The sequence below is a fragment of the Rhinatrema bivittatum genome, chromosome 6, assembly GCF_901001135.1.
Source record: "Rhinatrema bivittatum chromosome 6, aRhiBiv1.1, whole genome shotgun sequence".
In the NCBI taxonomy this organism is placed as follows: domain Eukaryota; kingdom Metazoa; phylum Chordata; class Amphibia; order Gymnophiona; family Rhinatrematidae; genus Rhinatrema; species Rhinatrema bivittatum.
This window is the reverse complement of record NC_042620.1, coordinates 295,302,934-295,324,838: the sequence shown is the minus strand read 5'-3', so window position 1 is coordinate 295,324,838 and position 21,905 is coordinate 295,302,934. Positions and strand designations below refer to the sequence as shown.

General features: G+C 45.3%; 1 protein-coding gene across 1 annotated transcript in view; it reads left to right on the top strand.

Annotated features, from left to right (window-relative positions):
* CENPI (centromere protein I) overlaps window positions 1-21,905 on the top strand; it is a 252,860-nt gene that overhangs the window by 86,734 nt on the left and 144,221 nt on the right. The window contains 1 exon segment of the mRNA XM_029607381.1: window positions 19,370-19,504. Within this exon segment, the coding sequence (XP_029463241.1) occupies window positions 19,370-19,504 (135 nt within the window).

Genomic DNA, 21,905 nt, shown 5'->3' with positions numbered 1-21,905 from the left:
TATTCCCTGCCACAGGGGTCTCCCTTTAGTCTTCTTTTTTCCGCGAAGCAGTTAGCCTCGCGGTTATTAGGAGTCCTGTGGGATTCTCCACAATTTTCCTCACGGAAAACTTTCAAAAAAAAAACTTCAACCGCAAAGGGTCTCCCTTAGTTTAGTCATCGTGGTGAGTTTTTACCGTTCTCGCGGTTCCGTTCCGTTTTTTGGTTAAAAACATTTTTACCTGAGTCTTAGGCCGTCGACGGCTGTCCGGCCACAAAATGGCTACAGGTTTTAAAAAATGCCCAAAATGCACGAGAAATATGTCTATCACAGACCCACACCAGGACTGTGTACTTTGCCTTGGTGAGGGTCATGAGGTAAAAAATTGTCCCTTATGCGCTACGATGACCTCGAAAGGTCGACGTCTACGGCTGGACAAAATGGAGCAGCTATTCAAGATTCAACTAGTTACTGCTCCATCTGCTTCCAAACAATCGTCTCCGGCTGGATCGATTAGAAAAGTAGTATTGAAAAAACGTCACTCAGGTGAGTCGGGAGACGCTCCATTTTCCTCCCCCTCACCATCGTCCAAGGCCTCAACATCTGGCAGTGAGAAAGCCCGCGAAAAAGACAAACATCACCATCGGCATCGTAGGCCGCATACGGCATCACCTACCCCCGATAGCCGGTGAGCCATCGACAGATGACGGGGCAACCGTCCAAGAAACCCCGGCTCAAAGGTAAGGCTTCCGAGCCATCGACAAGGCGATCCTCGCCGATTCCGGCGGAAGGAACCGTACCTCCTCAGGGCTCTGAGGTTGTACTGATGTCGCCACCACCGCCTCCCCCCATGGGTGCTCTGTTCACACCATCCATGCGGGCGGAACTTGACGTTTATATACGCCAAGCGGTTCAGGATGCCTTTGTGGAAGCGATGCCACGACCGACTACTCCTCTCCTGCCATCGACAACCGGCCTTCATACCATCGCCGATTCCATCGCCAGTACAACGCGATGCCGATGCCGAGGAAATCACAATCAACGATGCCGTCGGTTCCAGGACTGGTACCATCCAGGGCGCAACCAGCGGTACCTTGATGTCGATGCCCCAGATTCCATCGTTGCCAATGCGGCCATCGACCTCGATGGCACAGCCGGTACCATCTCATGATACGTCCATTTTTCAACCTCTGATGGAAAAATTGGACTCACTTATATACGCTTTTTCCTCTGCACCTCAACATCCAGGTTCTGATCTCCATCAGGAACCGTTACCAGGCCCCCTCAGGTGTCATACCACCCATCAGGCCACAAACACCACTCTCTGACACTCCTTTTAAGCCTTCTAGGCCTATAGAACATCCTCTGGACTCTAGTGACTCAGAATATTCATCAGGGGAAGATATCCTCTCTGAGCCCTCACCACCAGAGGATAGAAGAAAATCACCACCGGAGGATCTTTCCTTCTCGAATTTTATAAAGGAAATGTCTGAAACAATTCCCTTCTCCCTCCTTTCAGAGATAGACAGCAGACAAAAAACTTGGAAGTTCTCCAATTCGTAGATCCTCCTAAGGAAATTCTTGCCATTCCAGTCCATGAGGTCCTACAAGAATTGATGTACAGAATGTGGGAGCACCCTGGATCTGTGGCAGCGGTCAATAAGCGTGCTGATGCCACTTATCTGGTACAGCCCATCCCAGGGTTTCAAAAAACACAATTACCGCATCAGTCAGTGGTGGTCGAGTCGGCCCAAAAGAAGGCCAAGAGGTTAAAACAGCATGCCTCTACACCTCCTGGTAAGGATAACCGGTTCCTGGACAATCTAGGAAGAAAAATATTCCAAGCTGCCATGCTGGTATCTAGAATAAATTCTTACCAGCTCTTTATGAATCAGTACCAGCGAGACCTGTGGAAACAGGTAGAAACACTGTCACACCAGTTACCTGACCAATTTCAGGACGGATTACTAAAACTCGTGCACAAAGGCCTGGAGGCGGGTAAACACGAGGTTCGAGCAACATATGATTCCTTTGAAACAGCCTCCCGACTGTCAGCGTCAGGAATCACAGCCAGAAGATGGGCCTGGTTGAAATCATCGGAGCTGAGACCAGAGGTACAAGAGCGCTTGGCAGACTTGCCCTGCCTTGGAGAAAACCTCTTGGGGATAAGTTAAAGAGGCGGTGGCGACAATTAAGGATCACACTGAGACCCTTAAACAACTATCTCAGCTGCCGCAAGAAGTACAACCAACCTTCTAGGAGGCTTCCAAGAAGAGAACCAAGGAAACCGTATTACCGCCCTCGGTGGTATTATCCCCCAGCAGCCAGACCCAGACAGCAAAGGCCTACTCAAAGGTCACAACCTCGCCAGAGACCTGCCAGACCTCAACAGCCTCCACCTGCAGCGTCCACGTCTGGATTTTGAAATCCAACCAGAGAGCATGAGTCATTCCAAAAATCCTTGCCCACAATTACCTGTCGGAGGCCGAATTTCTCATTTCCATCAAAATTGGAACTCCATCACGACAGATCAATGGGTACTCTCAATTGTATCTCAAGGGTACCACTTGGATTTCCTCACTGTACCAAACGACAATCCTCCTATCCCATCTTGGACAGTGTCTTATCATTACACAATTCTACAAGTAGAATTATCCACCCTACTGACTGCCAAGGCCATAGAAAAAGTTCCCAGGCCTCAGTGGGGCAGAGGATTCTACTCCCGATATTTCCTCATTCCAAAGAAAACCGGGGGCCTACGCCCAATCCTAGATCTCAGAAATCTCAACAAATTTCTAAAGAAAGAAAAATTCAGGATGGTGTCATTAGGCACCATGCTACCTCTTCTTCAAAAAGGAGATTGGCTCTGCTCTCTGGATCTTCAAGACGCTTATGCTCACATTCCCATTTTTCCTCCTCATCGACAGTACCTGCGATTTCTGGTGGAAGGTCAGCACTTCCAATATCGAGTACTGCCTTTCGGCCTAGCCTCAGCACCTCGAGTGTTCACAAAGTGTCTTGCAGTAGCGGTGGCACATCTTCACAAGCAAAGAGTACATGTGTTTCCCTACTTGGACGATTGGCTAATCAGAAGTCAAACACAAAACGGTGCTCTCACTTCTCTCCATCTCACAATGCAGTTACTTCACTCCTTGGGGTTTCTCATCAACTACGAGAAATCCCATCTCACACCATCTCACCAGTTACAGTTCATAGGTGCAGATCTCAATACTATCACAGCAAAAGCTTTTCTTCCAAGAGACCGTGCTCAGGCACTCGTCCTCTTAGCACAATCAGTTCGCAATCAATCTCGAGTTACAGCTCATCAGTGCCTCACCCTACTCGGACACATGGCCTCAACAGTTCATGTAACTCCCATGGCCAGACTGACCATGCGCCTACCGCAATGGACACTCAAATCTCAATGGATTCAAGCCATTCAACCATTGTCCACTCCCATTCGTATCACACCAGATCTAAGATCATCTCTTCTCTGGTGGACATCCGTAATCAACTTGCTCAAAGGCCTGCCTTTTCAGCAACCAGTTCCACAAGTGACTTTAACAACAGATGCATCCACCTTAGGGTGGGGTGCGCACATTGCTCACTTAAAGACGCAAGGCACGTGGACAAAACAAGAAGCCTCTTTTCAAATAAACTTCCTGGAGCTTCGAGCTATACGCTATGCTCTACATGCGTTCAAGGACTGCCTTTCACACAAAACTGTTCTGATCCAAACGGACAACACAGTAGCCATGTGGTACATCAACAAGCAGGGTGGTACGGGCTCGTACCTCCTTTGCCAGGAAGCAGCTCAAATATGGGACTGGGCCCTAGCACACTCAATTCTACTACGGGCCACCTACCTAGCAGGCATCCACAACACAGTAGCGGATCGCCTCAGCCGCCACTTTCAACCACACGAGTGGTCCCTCGACCCAGCGATAGCAACCAAGATATTTCAACGCTGGGGTCAACCAACAATAGATCTCTTTGCGTCGCATCTGAACTACAAAGTGAACAATTACTGCTCTTTCCTCTTCCGGCAGAACAACTTACCAAAGGACGCGTTTGCTCGCCATTGGAACTCAGGCCTGTTATACGCGTATCCACCAATACCGCTCATAACCAAAACATTAGTAAAGCTACAACAGGACAAGGGGTCCATGATACTCATAGCCCCATATTGGCCTCGACAAGTATGGGTCCCCACACTGCTAGATCTCTCAGTCAGGGATCCAATTCGCCTGGGAGTAGCTCCCACTCTCATAACTCAGGAACAGGGACAGTTGCGCCATCCCAACCTTCAATCCCTGTCCCTGACAGCATGGATGTTGAAAGCTTGATCTTGCAACCATTCAACCTTTCAACTAATATATCTCAGGTACTAATAGCTGCACGTAAACCTTCCACTAGAAAGAATTATTCCTACAAATGGAAAAGGTTTACTTTATGGTGCACTCAGAAAGATTTAGATCCTTTCACTTGCCCCACTACCACGCTACTAGATTACCTTTACCATCTCTCAGACTCTGGTCTTAAGACGTCATCTGTAAGGGTACACTTAAGTGCAATCTCAGCTTATCATAACAAGCTAGGTGATGCGCCTCTCTCCACACAGCCTCTCGTCAGTAAATTCATGAGAGGCCTAACTCACATTAAACCTCCAATTCATTCCCCAAGCATTCAATGGGACCTGAACGTAGTATTAACTAGGCTCATGCGTTCCCCATTTGAACCCATAAATACCTGTGACCTTAAGTACCTAACTTGGAAAACGGTCTTTCTTATAGCCATTACATCAGCTAGAAGGGTCAGTGAATTACAAGCACTAGTCACATACGAACCTTTTACAAAGTTCCTACATGACAGGGTAGTCCTCCGGACACATCCAAAGTTCCTTCCTAAGGTTGTCACGGAATTTCATTTGAACCAATCCATAGTTTTACCAACATTCTTTCCTAGGCCTCATTCCCATCAAGGTGAACGAGCCTTACACACTTTGGACTGTAAGCGTGCGTTATCCTTCTATTTAAACCGCACTACAGCCCAAAGAAAATCCAGTCAGCTGTTTGTATCCTATGATCCAAACAAACCAGGTAAAGCAGTGGGTAAGCATACTCTGTCAAACTGGCTTGCAGATTGCATTCAATTTTGTTATGGAAAAGCAGGCCTTACTCTTCAAGGGCGAGTAAAAGCACATTCAGTCAGAGCAATGTCAACCTCAGTAGCACACCTTCGCTCTGTACCTATTCTGGACATTTGTAAAGCAGCAACCTGGAGTTCTCTTCACACTTTTGCAGCTCACTACTGTCTAGACAAAGAAGGAAGACAAGATTCAGCCTATGGACAATCTGTCTTAAAGAACTTGTTTCCAGTATAATCCCAACTCCTTCTACGTCCAACCTGCTGTGATCTTCGGCTGATTCATTCCATCAACAATACTTCACTGTTGCTACATGACAAATTGACTCAGCCTCTAGCTTGCTAATCACCCATATGTGAGGACTAGCATCCTGCTTGTCCTGGGATAAAGCAAAATTGCTTACCTTGTAATAGGTGTTATCCCAGGACAGCAGGATGTAGTCCTCACGAAACCCACCCGCCACCCCGCGGAGTTGGGTCCGATACGTTTTATTATTTTATTTTTGGCTAACGCTATCGCTACAAACCAAGACTAAAGGGAGACCCCTGTGGCAGGGAATATCATAGCATGCTGGGCATGCTCAGTAGGCACACTGGTGCCAGTCAAAAGTTTCATAGAAACTTTTACAGAAGTTTTCCGTACATAGGGCTCCATTACTGATGTCACCCATATGTGAGGACTACATCCTGCTGTCCTGGGATAACACCTATTACAAGGTAAGCAATTTTGCTTTTTATTACTAGCATCTGTAGCATGGGATAGACTTAGTTTTTGGGTACTTGCCAGGCACTTATGGCCTGGATTGGCCACCATTGAAAACAGGATACTGGGCTTGATGGACACTTGGTCTGACCCAGTATGGCATGTTCTTATGATTGATCTTGAATGGGAAGCCCCAGAGGCTAATTTCAAAGGGAGTCTGGTTTTGGAAGGCCTGTACCCTCTGGATCCAGTGGTAAGAGAATGCTTACGTTTTCCGAAGGTAGATGCACTTGTGTGTGCAGATTCCAAGTGGACCACTATTCCCATTGAAGGAGGAGCAGCCTTGAAGGATGCTCAAGATAGGATTGAGACTATCCTTAAGTAGGCATTTGAGGCAGTGGCAGTGACCTTTGAGATCACTTCTTGTTCTTTGGTGACTAATTCTTGTTTGCTTCTCTCCCTGGAGGTTGATGACTCGGGGGTAAATTCCAGGGCAGTTATGGAACCAGCCGCTACCGCTTTCGCCGATGCGAGCTGTGATTTGGTCCACAGTTTGGCCTGAGGGGTGGCTTCGATAGTAGCGGCTAGGCGCTACTTACAGTTGAGGAATTGGTCTGCCGATGTGACCTCCAAGGCTAACCTCACCAAGTTGCCCTTTAACGGCTCACTTTTATTTGGGAGCGAGTTGGAGAAACTGGCCAGTAAGTGGGGCCAATCTCTGGTTCCTCGTTGCCGGAGGATAAGATGCAGATGCAGTACTCATTTACCATGAGGGCTCATGCTAGAGGATCCAGGTATTTTGGTCCCTATAGAGGAGTGACCTTTCAGAGGATTTGACCTTTCAGTAGGTTTCAGTCCTTTCGCCTCAGTCAACCCAGAAGGGGTGCTGGCTCGGGTATTGTAATCTCCTGAGTCTCCTAATGGTTTGCTGACCCACATCTGGGAACAGGAGAAAGGGGCATGCGCCTCTCTTTTATCAGAGATGGGTCAAAATCACATTGGATCAGTGGGTCCTGGAAGTGATACAAGAAGGACCCCCTGACGCAAACCAAACTTAATATCTCCCCTGATCCCCCCCCCCCCCTCCTCCCCTGGTCACCTCTCTCTATCCTCGACACCCAGCCACCACCCTACCCCCCCCTTTTGTCCCTTTGCCCTCTACACCCCTAGCATACCCTGAAGAAACTTTATCCCAGTAAATACCACCTGTTTCAATTGTTCCATAATTCTATTTAGTTAAGTGATTCCAGTACATTAGTCATCTGTACATAGTATCCCTCTTTTCTGCTTTATTCTCTCCCTTTACCTCTGTTAACTTTACCTCTCCCCCCTTCCCCCCCTTTCCCACCCACCTCCTACCCCTTCCCCTCCCTCCCCCCCCCCCTCGCCCTGCCCCTCAGCCTACCCTCCCTCCCTCCCTCCCTCAAATCTCTATTCCTTGGTTTCATTTATTGCTTATTTTGTTGTATTTTGTTGGTTTTTGCTCTTGCGTTAGTAATATCATACTGTTTTATTGTCATATTGTTATACTGTATCTCCCACCTGAGTTCATTGTAAACCGGCATGATGTGCTTCACGAATGTCGGTAAATAAAAGTTAATAAATAAATAAAATAAATAAATAAGGATATGCGATGGAGTTTTGCACTGTTCCTTGGTACATGTTCATGGAATCTCCCTGTTATTCCCTGCAGAAGAAGCAGGCAGTGGAAGGTACATTGACAAGGCTCCTCAGTCTGAGGGCTGTGGTCCCAGTGCCCACATCTCAAGAAAATATAGGGTGATATTCCATTTATTTCATCGTGCCAAAGAATTTTGTCACATCCTGGATCTCAAAGATGTCAACTGTCATCTGTGGGTGAAACATTTCCTCATGGAAACATTGGGCTCAGTGATAATGACTGTGCAGTTGGGAATTTCTGACCTCCCTTAATCTGTCAGAAGCATACCTTCGCATTCCCATCTGACCCGAAAATCAATGCTTTCTGCGGTTCGCTGTTCTGGGGTGCCATTTTCAGTTTTGGGTGCTACACTTTGGTTTGACCACCACTCCCAGAATCTTCTTCAGAGTAATGGTGGTAGTTGCAGCAGAATTGAGAGATGGTGGAATCCTAGTACACTCATTTGGGCAATTGGCTAATCCATGCCAAGTCACTGAAAGAGAGCTACCTGGTGGCTCACAAGGTGATTTCCCTGCTGCAGGAACTTGGTTGGGTGGCGAACCTAGCCAAAAGCAGTCTTCGGCCTACTCAGTCACTGGAATACCTCTTGGTTCGATTTGACATGAAGCAGGGCAAGGTGTTCATGCTGGAAGCGTGAATTCAGAAGTTGCAAGTGCATACCCGTCTGCTGATCACTCCTGCGTCCGATCATATGGTCTTATCTGCCTATGTGTCCCCTCATACATCTTCCAGACCCATCAGAAGCGCATACAAAGGCACACTGTATGCCCCGCCTGCAAAAACATCACTAAGGAAACGAGCACTATCTTCAGCAGGCCCCCACTAATGGAACGCTCTCCCCCCTGATGACTTGAACCAAGTCATCAGGAGTTCAAAAAAAAGCTAAAAACCTGGCTCTTTCGCCAAGCCTTCCCAGACACTTAATGCTGCCTAGATGCCATGATAATCTCAATCATGGGCTACCTCGTTGTGTTATCTTATTCTGACTCCTCGATCAGTCGCTGCTCCTGGTCAGTCTTTCACTCAATTCATCTAAATGCTCTCTATCAGATCCTAGGACTACGTTTTATCACTTTTCTCATCTTCTGTCCCTGGGCCCCCCCCCCTCCTAAAGGATCTCTCCCTGCCCTTTTTCTACACAATATACTTCCCCTCCCCTTTTATAACTTGAAAACTCTTAGGCAGTTCCCGGGACTAATGCCTATAACATATTCCAGCTCGGAGTGATTTATTCAAGTTTTGTACCCGCATACTATATACTCCGTAGTCGTTCACGTTGACCCGTCCCTTGTTCCACTATTAAAGACACTGTGCTCAATTGTTTTCTTTGTAATGTACTAAGATACTATGATACTGAGTTCAAATGTTTCTTGTAACTATACTATGTTTGATTTGTACTTTGTTCTTTTGTTTTATGTAAAGCCCCCCCTTTTTTGGGCGTTTCACTGTTTTATGTAAACCGGAGTGATTTGTATTTCATACAAGAACCTCTGTATATAAAAATTAAAAATAAATGACAGACCTTCAGATACCTAAAAGATTTCAATGATGTACTGACTTTGAACCTGTTCTGTTGGAAAGAAAACAATAGAACTAGGGGTCACGAAATGAAACTCCATGGGGTTGACTCAGAACCAACATCAGGAAATATTTCTATACAGAGAAGTTGGTGGAGGTCTGGAATGCCCTTCCTGAGGAGGTGATGAAGAAGAAAACAGTCAAAGAATTCAAAGGGGCATGGGATAAGCATTGTGTGGATCTCTAAAGACTAGAAGACAGAAATGAGATAAGCATGCAGGGGGTTAACTTGCTGCTACTGCAGTTACTACCCTTAGCAGAAGGCATGGAGATTACTACCCTTAACCAATATACTTTGACGCTTTTAATGCAACTGCAACATTGTTCCCCGCTTAAATGACAGGGGGATAAGAGGAATTTGATTTAGATAACCGAGGCCCCAACTTCCATGGTCTGGGATACTGTTGCACAGGACTGCTTCTATGGCCAAGTCCTAATGGAAACGAAGAAAGCGTGCATGGGGGTAACTTGCTGGTGTGGCGGGTTACTATCCTTAACCAAATAAACCATGATACTTTTGATGCAACTCAACATTGCTCTCTACTTCAACAGCAAGGGAAAAGGGGAATTGGATTTTGACAGCAACCATCAAGGGCTCAGACTTTTACAGTCTATGGAACTGATGAGCATGGGGGTAACCAGTACAGTGCAGTGGTTACCACCCTTTATTTTCCAGGTTTTATATACCTTCATTAAGATATAATCCATCACAACAGTTTACACGATGTTAAAAAAAAAATAAAAAAATCAATAAATAAAATACAGTAAATACTATGGGATTATTACCCTTAACCAATAAGCCTTGATGCTTTTGATGCAACTGCAACATTGCTCTCTGCTTCGAAGATAGGGATGGAGGCTGAAAGGAAAGAGAAATTTGGATTCAGGGACAACCAACATGAGCCATGACTTTTTTTACAGTCTGGGGTACTGATGTTTCCCGTTGATAGCAGGGCTGAATTAGCCATGCTGTCATGGGATCTGTCAATCAGGTCCAGGAGGCGGAGCTTTTCTAAGCAGAGGTTTGGTTTTTTAGTCTCTGTGGCTGCGCGTGTGTTCCCGCGCAGGATCGCACGCGGAGCTGACTTCTCCTCAGATGTCGAAGAAATCAGGGTTTAAGCCTTGTTGCTGTGGCAAGGTAATGTTGGTCACGGACGGCCATGACCGATGTTACCGTTGCCTTGGCACCAACCATAACCAAACGGACTGTGAGTTTTGTGCTCGCATGTCCCCGAGGGCCCAGAGACAGCGGGCCTACAAAATGAGGGAGCTCGTGAGCCTGTCGGAGCCATCGGAGGCTCATTCTTCGCCGGGACCTTCGACACCAGTTCCCTCACATAGAAGAGCAGCATCGTGGGATCCTCGTCCCTTCAGGCCTGGAGGTAAGAAGTTACCGCAATATTCGAGGCCATCAGATCGGGGATCTGGTCAGACAGATCAGGATCGATCAGCCTTGTTAAAATGAAAGGCGCAGTATGATCGCCCGTGACTGGCGCAGGAAATGGCACCAAGGGGGCAGGCACTACCGTCAACGGCGCCGGAACCGTCAGCGCCAAGACCGGCCCCACCGTCTCATTTACAGGCCGGGGCGCCGAAGACCTCAACGCATGCTGCGGTGCCGAAGACGTTGGCGCACACGGTGCCGAAGACGGTGCACAAGGCGCCGAGAACATCAATTCACATTGAACAAGCATACAGGACTGTGTCGAGGAGCCCAACGCCAGGGCAAGGAGCGAATATATTAAGTTATCCGACACAAATATTACATAAGTCAAAACACTATAGCCGACATGGACTAAAGCGATGACATGAATCCCCAGAATTATCTCGCTCGACCTCATGATTCTACGCCACTTCGCTTAGATACTTCACCATCATTGAGAGGATCCCGACCAAAACATGAGACGGTCACCATCCAGGGTACAGGGTACACATGGGATCCGTACCGACCCATCGCCATAAGCATCATTCACATCATAAAAAAGTTGCACATAAAGATACAGCGTGGGATGTCAGCCCCTCTACTTCCATCTCTTCTCGGAGTAAATGTACTAAAACCTTATCACATAGAGCAGTAATACAGCTTACTTCTTCTAATGCATCCATGTCTTCAAGCAAATCTTCCAAGATTGTTGAGGGTGACTTCTCAGCTACACTACCTCAACCAACCCCGGTGGAGCAGAGACCACATCATTTACCAAAACAAACGGGTCGATCAGCAATGCCTCCTAAAATGAAAGAGGCATTTTGGCAACTATCTCAGTCTCTAGCAGGTTTCTATGAAACCTTGGAATCATCCTTCAAGATGACTAATGAACCATCTGTAAGTTCCAGAGAACAGAGTGTTCATCTTTCTAGAGACCCGTCTGTCGAACCTTCATCACCAGAACCAGATCGACTAATTTCACCAATTAAAAAACAAGACACACCCATAGATTCCATATCTCCATGAACATCTCCATCATCTACGGGATTTCCTTCGAACCCGCAGGAACCATACTCACCCTCCAGAAGACCTTTCATACCCAAAATTCTTAGAAACGTTGGGTACTATCTTACACCTAGAGGTGCAAAAGGAGTCAGATCCTAGATCACAGACCTTAGGTCTCCTCAAAATATTTGATGTTCCAGGAGAGCCCACATCTCTACCACCGCAAGAGGTACTCCATAGTGTTTTACAAAAATCCTGGGAAACACCTCATTCTCTCACGGCGGTTTCAAGAAAAACTGACAAAGTTTCATATGTGGAAAACATCACCGTACTCTATGCCACAGTTACCACATACTTCAATTGTGGTAGAATTGGCGATGCAACAATTCAAAAAATCAAAAACACATACTTCATACCCACCAACCAAGGATAACAGATACTTGGACGAATTTGGGAGGAAAATGTACCAGAATGCAATGTTAAATGCCAGAATTATGCACCACCAATTCTATATGGTACAGTACCTATACGAATGCATTCAGGCCACGAAGGGTATGCTTTCCTCGACAGCAGACCAGACTCCACCGCCTCTCCATGATATGGAGGAGTGTTCCCGACACCACCTCCGTTCAGTGTACCAAGGATTTGAAACATCTTCTAGGGAATCAGCAACAGTCATAGCAGCCCGCAGTATGGCATGGCTACGATCGAGCACTATCAGAGAGGATTTACACGAAAAATTGGCAAACCTCCCGTGTACACGGGACAACCTGTTTGGCGATCGTTTTCAAGAGACAGTAGGCAAATTGAAGGACGAAGCTCTAGCAGTGCAGTCCTTACAATCACAACGTGCCTACTCAAACACACAATGTTATTTCACATCTAATCGCTGCTCATCCTATACCCGTCGACCATATAGGTCTTACCAATCTTTTCGTCCACAAATATATACATCTTACAAACGTCCACAACAACAACATGCCCTTCTTCAACGCAAGGGCAAACCACGGAACCAGAGACAAACCAGCAGCCAGCAACTGCAGTGAAAGCAATCCCATCTTTTTAATCATACAGCCACCACTACAACACTTAACACCACCGGGAAGAATCCACTCTTGCCTACCAGTTTGGGAGAAAATAACTTCCGATCAATGGGTTTTGGAAATAGTACGTCAAGGTTACCAGCTTCAATTCACTACAAAACCCACATTACCCCACCTTCCCACTCTAAAGATTCAAAGATCTCAGTTACAACTAGGGAAGGAAATTGCTCTCCTTCACAAACAAAATGCCATTGCACTGATTTCCCCAAAAAGCCAGAACTCTGGGTTCTATTCTCCATATTTACTCATTCCCAAGAAATCAGGTGGCCTTCACCCTATCCTGGATCTTCGAGAGCTCAACAAATTCCTGACCAAAGAGAAATTCAAGATGGTATCCTTGAAATCGATCCTACCTCTGATTCAACCCAACGACTGGATGTGCTCTATCGATCTGAAGGATGCAAACACACACATTTCAATCCATCCATCGTTACCTATGCTTTCGTTACAGGCATCAACATTAGCAATACAAGATTCTCCACTTTGGACTATCGGCGGCACCCAGGGTTTTCACCAAATGCATGGTTGTGGTGGTGGCTCTTCTCAGACAACAGGGTATGACAATCTTTCCATATCTGGACGATTGGATGATAATAGCCTCGACTCCGGACATCTTGATCGACCACCTCCGATGCGTGATACAGTGCTTACAGGAATTGGGGCTAGTGATCAATTTTCAAAAATCACATCTGAAACCAACACAAAAGCTACAGTTTATAGGAGCATGCCTGGACACCACTCGAAACAGGGCATACCTCCCAACTGAACGAATAATACAACTACGTCAACTTCTCTATCTATTGAATCACACTCAAAGACCTTCAGCGAGGCAAGTTCTAGTAGTCTTAGGTCACATGGCGGCAGCCATTTTCACGGTTCCCAATACCAGACTACACATGAGACATTTGCAGTGGGGACTGAAACGACAATGGAAGCACAACCGTTGACACAGAAAATATCGCTAACAGTCGAAATGAGAAAAGACATAGCATGGTGGCTCTTACACTCCACCCTTTCCAAGGGAGCACTATTCAGTCCCCCCTCCTCACAATGCAGTCTTAACCACAGATGCGTCTCACAAGGGATGGGGAGCACATCTCGAGATTTACGAAACGCAAGGATTATGGACAATCAAAGAGCAGACCCTGCAGATAAATTTATTAGAACTCAGTGATTCGAAAGGCATTACAAGCTTTTTAAGACTACCTCAGGGGCTGCAGAGTCATGATCTACACGGACAATCAAGTAGCGATGTTTTACATCAACAAACAAGGAGGGTCTGGTTCATGGTCCTTGTGCAAAGAGACATTGATCATCTTCGAGCATGCTCATCAACATTGCATACATTTGCAAGCGACTTACCTTCCAGGAGTGGCGAACACAAGAGCAGACAGGTTAAGTCGAATCTTTCATCCTCACGAATGGACACTCAATGCAAAGATAGCCCAAAACACATTCATACAATGGGGAACATCTGCGATAGATCTCTTTGCATCGGGATCAACGCTCAAGTTCCAAAAATCTGCTCGATACGTCCCAGTCCACTCAGTCGCTCAGGATGCCTTCCTCATTCCCTGGATGATAGGCCTCCTGTATGCCTTTCCTCCAATCCCACTTATAACAAGGACAATTCAAAAGTGCATACAGACAAAGCTCAAATGATACTACCGTGTTTCCCCAAAAATAAGACATCCCCCAAAAATAAGACCTAGTAGAGATTTTGCCGAATTCCAAAATATAAGACCTCCCCCGAAAGTAAGCCATCCCTTGTAAACAGGGGCGGATTGACCTATCGGGGGATCTGGCTTCCCCCGGTGGGCCGGTCAATCCTGTGACGTCATTTTTTTTTTTTTTTAAATAAAGCTTCCAAGGTATTAGGGGCAGACGCGAGCAGTGGTATCCCGAGGGGAGCCAATGCCCCCGGGCGCAAGGAGGCTCATGCGGCCGCTGAGCCTCCTTGCCCGAAGAAAAAGATCGCGTTCAAACGCGCTGATGCTCTTCCTCCTTCCTGCCTGTGCGCCCCGGAAGTAAACGTTGCCGGAGCCGCGTGGGCAGGAAGGAAGACGAGCATCAGCGCGTGCAGAAGAGGAGGAGCCGCCGTGGGCTGCTGCGAATCCCAAGTCGCAGTGGCCCAAGAAGAGGAAGAGGCCCGGTAGGAGGGCTGCCACGGCCCGAGAAGTTCAGGGCCGCTGCAGAGCCCATCCTGCGGCGACCCACGAAGAGGAGGCCCAGAGGTGAGAGAGAGGCTGAGGGTCTGTAGAGGGTGTGTGCATGCGTGTATGAGATGAGTTGAGAGATTGTGTGTGGGAGTGAGGATCTGAATGTTTGCAGAGGCAGCATGTGAGAGCCTCTGTGTGTGTGAGAGAGACAGCATGTGACGGTGAGAGCCTATGCTTGAGCAAGACAGCATGTGAGAGAGAGAGAGAGCCTGGGTGTGTGTCAGACAGCATGTGCCAGTGAGAGACTGTGTGTATGAATGATTGTATGAGAGACAGCATGTGACAGTGAGAGCCTGTGTGTGTGAGAGAAATGCATGTGAGAATGAGAACCTGACTGTGTTTGAGGGAAGAAGATGGAGAGAAAAGAAATACGGAAGAAAAAAGGACAATATAAAAGGAATTGGCAAAAAAATAAGAAAGGGAAGGTGGAAAAAAAAAAAGCCTGTGACCAACCGATTAGAAAACTAACATCAGCCAGCAAAGGTAAAAAAAAAAAAATTACTTTTTAGTGTTTGGCACATGTAATCTTTGGGAATGTGCAAGAATAGCACTTTCTCTATGCGGATCTCACAATGTACGAGATCAGCATGGAGAAAGTGGAAGCCCAATGGGCCTGCACAGAGGAGGCAGCAGAATGGGCTTCAGTGTCAGTAGCAGCAATCGGCGCCTCCCCAATAGCCATGTGGCAGCAAGATTACTGACATCTGGGGATGGTGGCAGTACCAGTCGGGGGACCCCTTCCAAGCAGTGTGCAGAGGTTCAAAAGCAGCAGAGTCAGCCCAAGCTGACTACCATGAATGCTGCACACTCTTACCTCTCTCTGACAGCACACTGGTGGGACATGGCTGACGCAGGGGCAGCCAGCAGCTCTATTAGACATCCCCTGAAAATAAGGCCTAGTGCATCTTTGGTAGCAAAAATTAATATAAGACACTGTCTTATTTTCGGGGAAACAGGGTAGTAGCTCCAGCCTGGCCCAGGCAACCATGGTACAGTTTCCTTCTCCGGCTCTCTATCGACGACCCAATTCGACTACCGAACCGTCCAGATCTCCTGCTCCAGCATCAAGGGACACTTCAACACCCTCTACACTCATCTCTTCATTTGACAGCATGGAGGTTGAACGACTCATTTTAACAGAACAAGGAGTTTCTGCTTCGATACAATTCATTTTGTTAGAATCCAGGAAACTCTTGAGAAGAAACAACTACAAATGGAAACTATATTCTACTTGGTGCATATCCAAGGGCGTACCACCATTGGATTGTCCATCGGAAATACTTACGGATTATCTACATACACTGTATACAGCTGGACTAGCCACATCTTCCATTAGAGTTCAACTCAGTGCCATAGGGGCATATCATAGGCCAATAAATGATATATCATTATATCCAATCACCCTCTACTCTCTGCTCTCTCGTTTCATCAAGGGATTAACTCACCTTCGTCCTCCAACTTAAAAACCTTCAGTTCCATGGAATCTCAACATAGTCCTTGAACAACTCATGCTTCCCCCATTCGAAGCTATCGACTTCGCACACATGAAATACCTTACTTGGAAAGTGGTATTTCTAGTAGCAGTAACATCAGCTTGACGAGTCAGTGAATTGCAAGCTTTAGTCCACTATACTCCATACTTGCAGTTTTACCATCAAAAAGTAGTTCTCAGGACTCACCCATCCTTCTTACCGAAAGTGGTTTCTCAATTCCATCTTAATCAATCCATAGAACTACCAATTTTTTTCCCTAAGCCTCACTCTGATAGGGAAAAATTACTACCTACGCTAGATTGTAAAAGAGCGTTATCTTACTATAAAGAAAGAACAAAGTCTGATTCCCAGGCCTCTCAACTATTTGCATCTTTCGACCCGAAAGCACCTGGACTTCAGTAACCAAGCGTACCATCTCCAGCTGGATAGTACAGTACATACAATTTTGCAGAAATTACATCTCTTCTATTCCCAAAGCTCACCAAGTCAGAGCAGTGGTGACTTCATTGGCACACCTTCGAAACGTACAACCCATAGACACTTGTAAGGCAGCTACATGGTCATCACTCCTTACCTTCACATCAAACTACTGGCTTGATCAACAGGCAACCATGGATGCGAAGATAGGACAAGCAATCCTGCACTCCCTATCCTCCTGTCCACGGTGACTACCACACTACTAAAGATCATGTTCAACCATACATATTACAACTAACGTGATCGGGAGCTTGGGACTCCCATGACAGCATGGCTAATTCAGCCCTGCTATCAACGGGGAAAAAGCAAGTTTGCTTACTGTAAATGGTGTTTCCGTAGATAGGATGAATTAGCTATGCTGACCCGCCCTCCTCCCTGGCAGTCACCTTCTCTTTGACTCAACTACAGCTTAATCACAGACTGAGGAGAATGTTACTTTCCTACGCGGGAACACATGCGCAGCCGCAGAGACTAAAAAACCAAACCTCTGCTTAGAAAAGCTCCGCCTCCCGGACCTGATTGACAGATCCCATGACAGCATGGCTAATTCATCCTGCTATCTGTGGAAACACCGTTTATGGTAAGCAAACTTGCTTCTCAGACATTAAGAGAAAACCACAGGACTGCTTCTACGGCCAAGTCCATAAGAAAGCACGTCAAGCAAAACTGATACATTGGGGTAACCTGCAGGGCATGACAGATATTTACATGGGAAGCTTGCTGGGCAGACTGGATGGACCATTGGGTCCTTTTCTGCTGTCGTTTGTGTTTCTATTATCTGTTTAATGATACCGGTTAATGTTTTAGTCATCATAACAGGGAGAGAGTTTAATGCTTGGCTGTCATTTTTCATATTTACCTTCGTGCTTCCACCATTGGTGCTTTTTTTCTTTTTTACTTTTAAGACTACAAAAACAAGGCCTTATGTATAATCAAGGATCCTTACGTAACAATAGAATTTAAAGATTTGGCCCCTGTTATGCAGATCGTTTCTTGGTTCGTGATGTTTTCTGTGATTAGGTTTCATGCCTCAGTGTGTCTACAGCTCTGTTTAACCATATGCTCTTATCACCATTCCTTTGAAGTGACCCTTGCTAAAGCTTCTAGTGACCTCTTCAAGGCAAAGGCCAGAAGCTTTAGTCCTCATCCTGCTTGACATATCTGATTTTGACACTGTTACTTTATACTGTCCGTCCTCACTTGAATTCCTGAACTGTTCTGTCTTGGTTCTCATCTTCTGTCCCATCAAAATTTTAGTGGATGGTCCTACTACTATCTTGTCAATCAACATACCCCAAGCCTCTGTTTTGGGCTCTCCACTGTTTGCACTTGTGCCCTTTGTACTCTGATCTCCTCTCATGGCTTTCAATATCTTTATGCCAATGACTTTCAGAAATCTGTCTGTGTAGGACCTTTCACCTGCAAGCTAGTCTCAGATCTTGGTTTGTATATTTGCTATGATTGCCTGGATGTCCCACCACCACCTTAAACTTAACATGGTCAAGGCTGAACTAATACTTCTCAAGCTCGCTTTCCCCTTTTACATTTTCTTTCTCTGGATAACGCAGTTATCCTTGTCCCCTCGGCCTGCAGTCTTGAGGATGTCTGACTCATTTCTCTCCTTCAATGCACATTCTAAAACATTGCTAAAATGGTGTTTCTCTTTGACACTACTATTTGCCTTTTTCCTTTTTTAATTGCAAAAAACATATTCAGACTCTTGTCACCTCTTGCTTGGCCTACTGCAACCATTTCCTCATAGGTCTGTCACTGAACCATTTTTGTCTTCTACAGTACCGATTCAAAATTCAGCTACAGAACATCTTCCAGCTTTGTTGCAACCATGTCCTCTCCCCCCCCCCCCCCCCTTTTCATAGCAGTACATTGGGTCCCTATCTGTTTCTACATTCAGTTTAAACTGCTTCTCACCTACATGTATATTCACTTTGTATCTCCATGCTGTCCCTCCTTGTATCTTCATTCATTGGGCAAGCTCCACCTTTCTGTGCTTCACCCCTTCATTGCTAAATTCAGATTCCATACTTGTGCCTGAAATAGCCTTCTTATGTTGGTGTCTTTTCCCCACCTCTGGCTGTGTTCAAGTCCCACTTAAAGACCCACCTCTATGAATTTTTTTTTAAATCTAAAATCCCCTGACTCTTCCTGATCTTGATCCTCTCATCTTAAACATATATTACTATAATAGAACTGCCTTGCTGTGTGTCTTAACTAGACTGTATGCTCTATGGAGCAGGGGTTCTCTCTTCTCTGTATATCTGTAACACTGTATACACCTAATAGCACATAGACATTTTAGTAGTAGATATTAGAAGCTTCATCAGTATCTTTGGTATCCTGCTATTACACGCATAAGATCCTGAAAGTTATAAAGGGAGAGGCTTTGTACCTAGGAAGCATGAGCATGTGGCAAATGAAGCAGAAGCAGAGATTCCTTTAATTTTGATTGAATATAAAAATGCAGTTGTGTTTATGTATTATACTAGCATTGTCCTCTGGAGCTTGACCACAGGAATTTTGGCATGTTTTGTTCTGTTTTTAGACCTACTTTAAGAATTCAGAGACCCTGTGGAAAACAGAGGTAATGATGGTGAAAAGACGAAATATGGGTTCTCCGTCAGTAGGGCTACAGCAGGACCTTGGAATAAAGCCGTTGAAGTCGCAATCCAAAAAAAGGGTAAGTTCCCAGAGCTAATGGTCTGGAACAAAATAAATTACAGGTAACATGATCATTTTTAAGGAAGGGATATGTTTTGAGGTTGCTGAATACAAGGAAGAGTTTTTCTTTCCCTGAAACATGGTGTGGTTATTGCTTTGAAGAACCCCTTTGGCAGAAAAGGAAAGGAGTTGGATGGTCCCAAGAAGTACTTTAAAAAAAATCTCACTTTTGAATTTGATGCATCTTCCCAGGCTTTTGTCAGGAAGCTATTTGTTAATGCAGGGTATCCCAGATGTGGCATCATTCAGTAATAGGGAATCAAGAAAATCAAATTTAGGGGAGTTTATTGGAGTATATTTTTTGTTTTGTTTAAAGAATTTAAATGGGAGAAAATCAATGGGGGAAAAGTCTATGGATTTTATGGAAGAGATGTCAGTTTTTAGGGATTTGTCAAGTCTTGTAGCAGTTTCTTAAAGCCAACCAGCAGAAATTGTTTCCTTAAAATCTTCCATGTTGACTTCTGAAACACTTTCATTGTCTTGCTTAGTTACAGCAGTACCACAACAGGGAACAATACCCAATCTTTTCCATCTTAAAATGTATTTTTTCTCTTTATACTTTATATTTTCTTCAATGGAGATATCTATATGCAATTTAATATAAATATTTGTTAGCTGTAGTTTGTTTCCTGAGTTCTGCAAACCCTTGTTAAGCTGAAATGGGATCCCTATCACAATGTAGCATGACTATCACCTGAGGTTGGGTGGGATTGGTTCTAGGGGGTTTGGGGAAGGGTGATGAACAGGATTGTGTGCAGTGTTTAGCAGTGGAGATTTTTGATTCAGTTGATAGTCGAAAGAGACAAATGTGTAAAATTATTGGATAAAACGGTAAGGTTTTTGCCTGGGGGCCCAGGCTGGGTGCTTCCAGTAGTTGGGGTTAAAAATATATTTGTGGTAGTTCAAAAGCATGTGACCTTTGGAAAGACTGATAATTTTGTATCATGTGAAGTGTTTCTGAAATTAGATTGGTAGTAAAAAGATTTAAAATTCTACAGGCGCTACACAGTTTTAAACTCATTGTAATGTTACAGGAAACATCGGAAATTTTAAGACAGTTGGGGAGGTTTTGTATGCATCTTCTGGGTTAAGGGCAGGAGTTACTAAGGACTTTAACTCTCCTCATTATATTAATTGATGCAACTTGATTATTTTGTTTGTAACTGTTTTCTCTTTTTCCCCCTCATTCTTGCTATCCATTAATTGTAAACCAATGTGATGTTCAAACAAAGTTCAGTATATAAAAGCTCTTAATAATAATAAGAAAGCCAGTTCTGTTTTTAAAGAGCGTAAAATTATAAAAGATTCCAAAGACTCTTTGTATAATCAACTTATAGTGTTTTATAGTATTTGTGTGCCTAATGTTCTCATGATTTTTTTTTCATTGGCTTTGCCAAGCTTTTCTCCATGGCAGTAAGATAGGTAGTCCTCACACATGGGTGACATCAGATGGCACCCCAATAATGAAAAATGTCGAAGTTTCTAGAACTTTGACTTACGTGTGGCTGGAGCACTCTACAATTGTCCCAATGGGGCAATTCATGAAAAAAAGTGCTTGGAGGTCATGTCCCCGATACCATGCCTAGCTACTACGACGTCCCTTCTGGGTCTTCCGCTGCAGTACTCCTCTTTCGCGGATGTGTGTTTGAAGAAAGCTGTGGACACCATACTTCCTCACCGCTCATTTGATTGCCTAACACTAAGCCTCCCCGAGGAAGGGTTTACCCACTTTCACTAACAGAGACAAAGGCCATGTCTGAATATATACAAGAACATTTGGCAAAAGGCTTTATCCGGACTTCCAAATATCCCGCTGGAGCAGGGTTGTTTTTTGTGGGGAAGAAGGACGGCTCCCTCCAGCCGTGCATAAATTACCGTGGCTTAAACTAGATTATCTAGAAGGACAGTTACCCCTTGCCATTAATCTCTGAACTTTCTGACAGGCTCCAGGGGGCCAAGATATTTACCAAATTGAACTTCAGGGGAGCTTACAATTTGGTCAAGATACGCCAGGGTGACAAATGGAAAACCGCATTTAACACCCGTGACGGCCATTTTGAATACCTGGTAATGCCGTTTGGCCTCTGCAACACTCCAGCTGTGTTTCAGAAGATGATGAATGAGATCTTCAGAGACATGCTCTACAGTTGCGTCGTGGTCTACCTGGATGACATCCTGGTATTTTCACAAGACCTCCAGAGCCATCACCAGGACGTCACCAACGTCCTGCAACGCTGGAGAAATGTTCTTTCGACCAGGAGTCTGTCCCTTTTCTAGGTTATGAGTCTTGAGCCAGATGGATCCACAGAAGACCCAAGAGTATTCGCGAGTGGCCTCAACCAACGGGCCTTAAGGCGCTC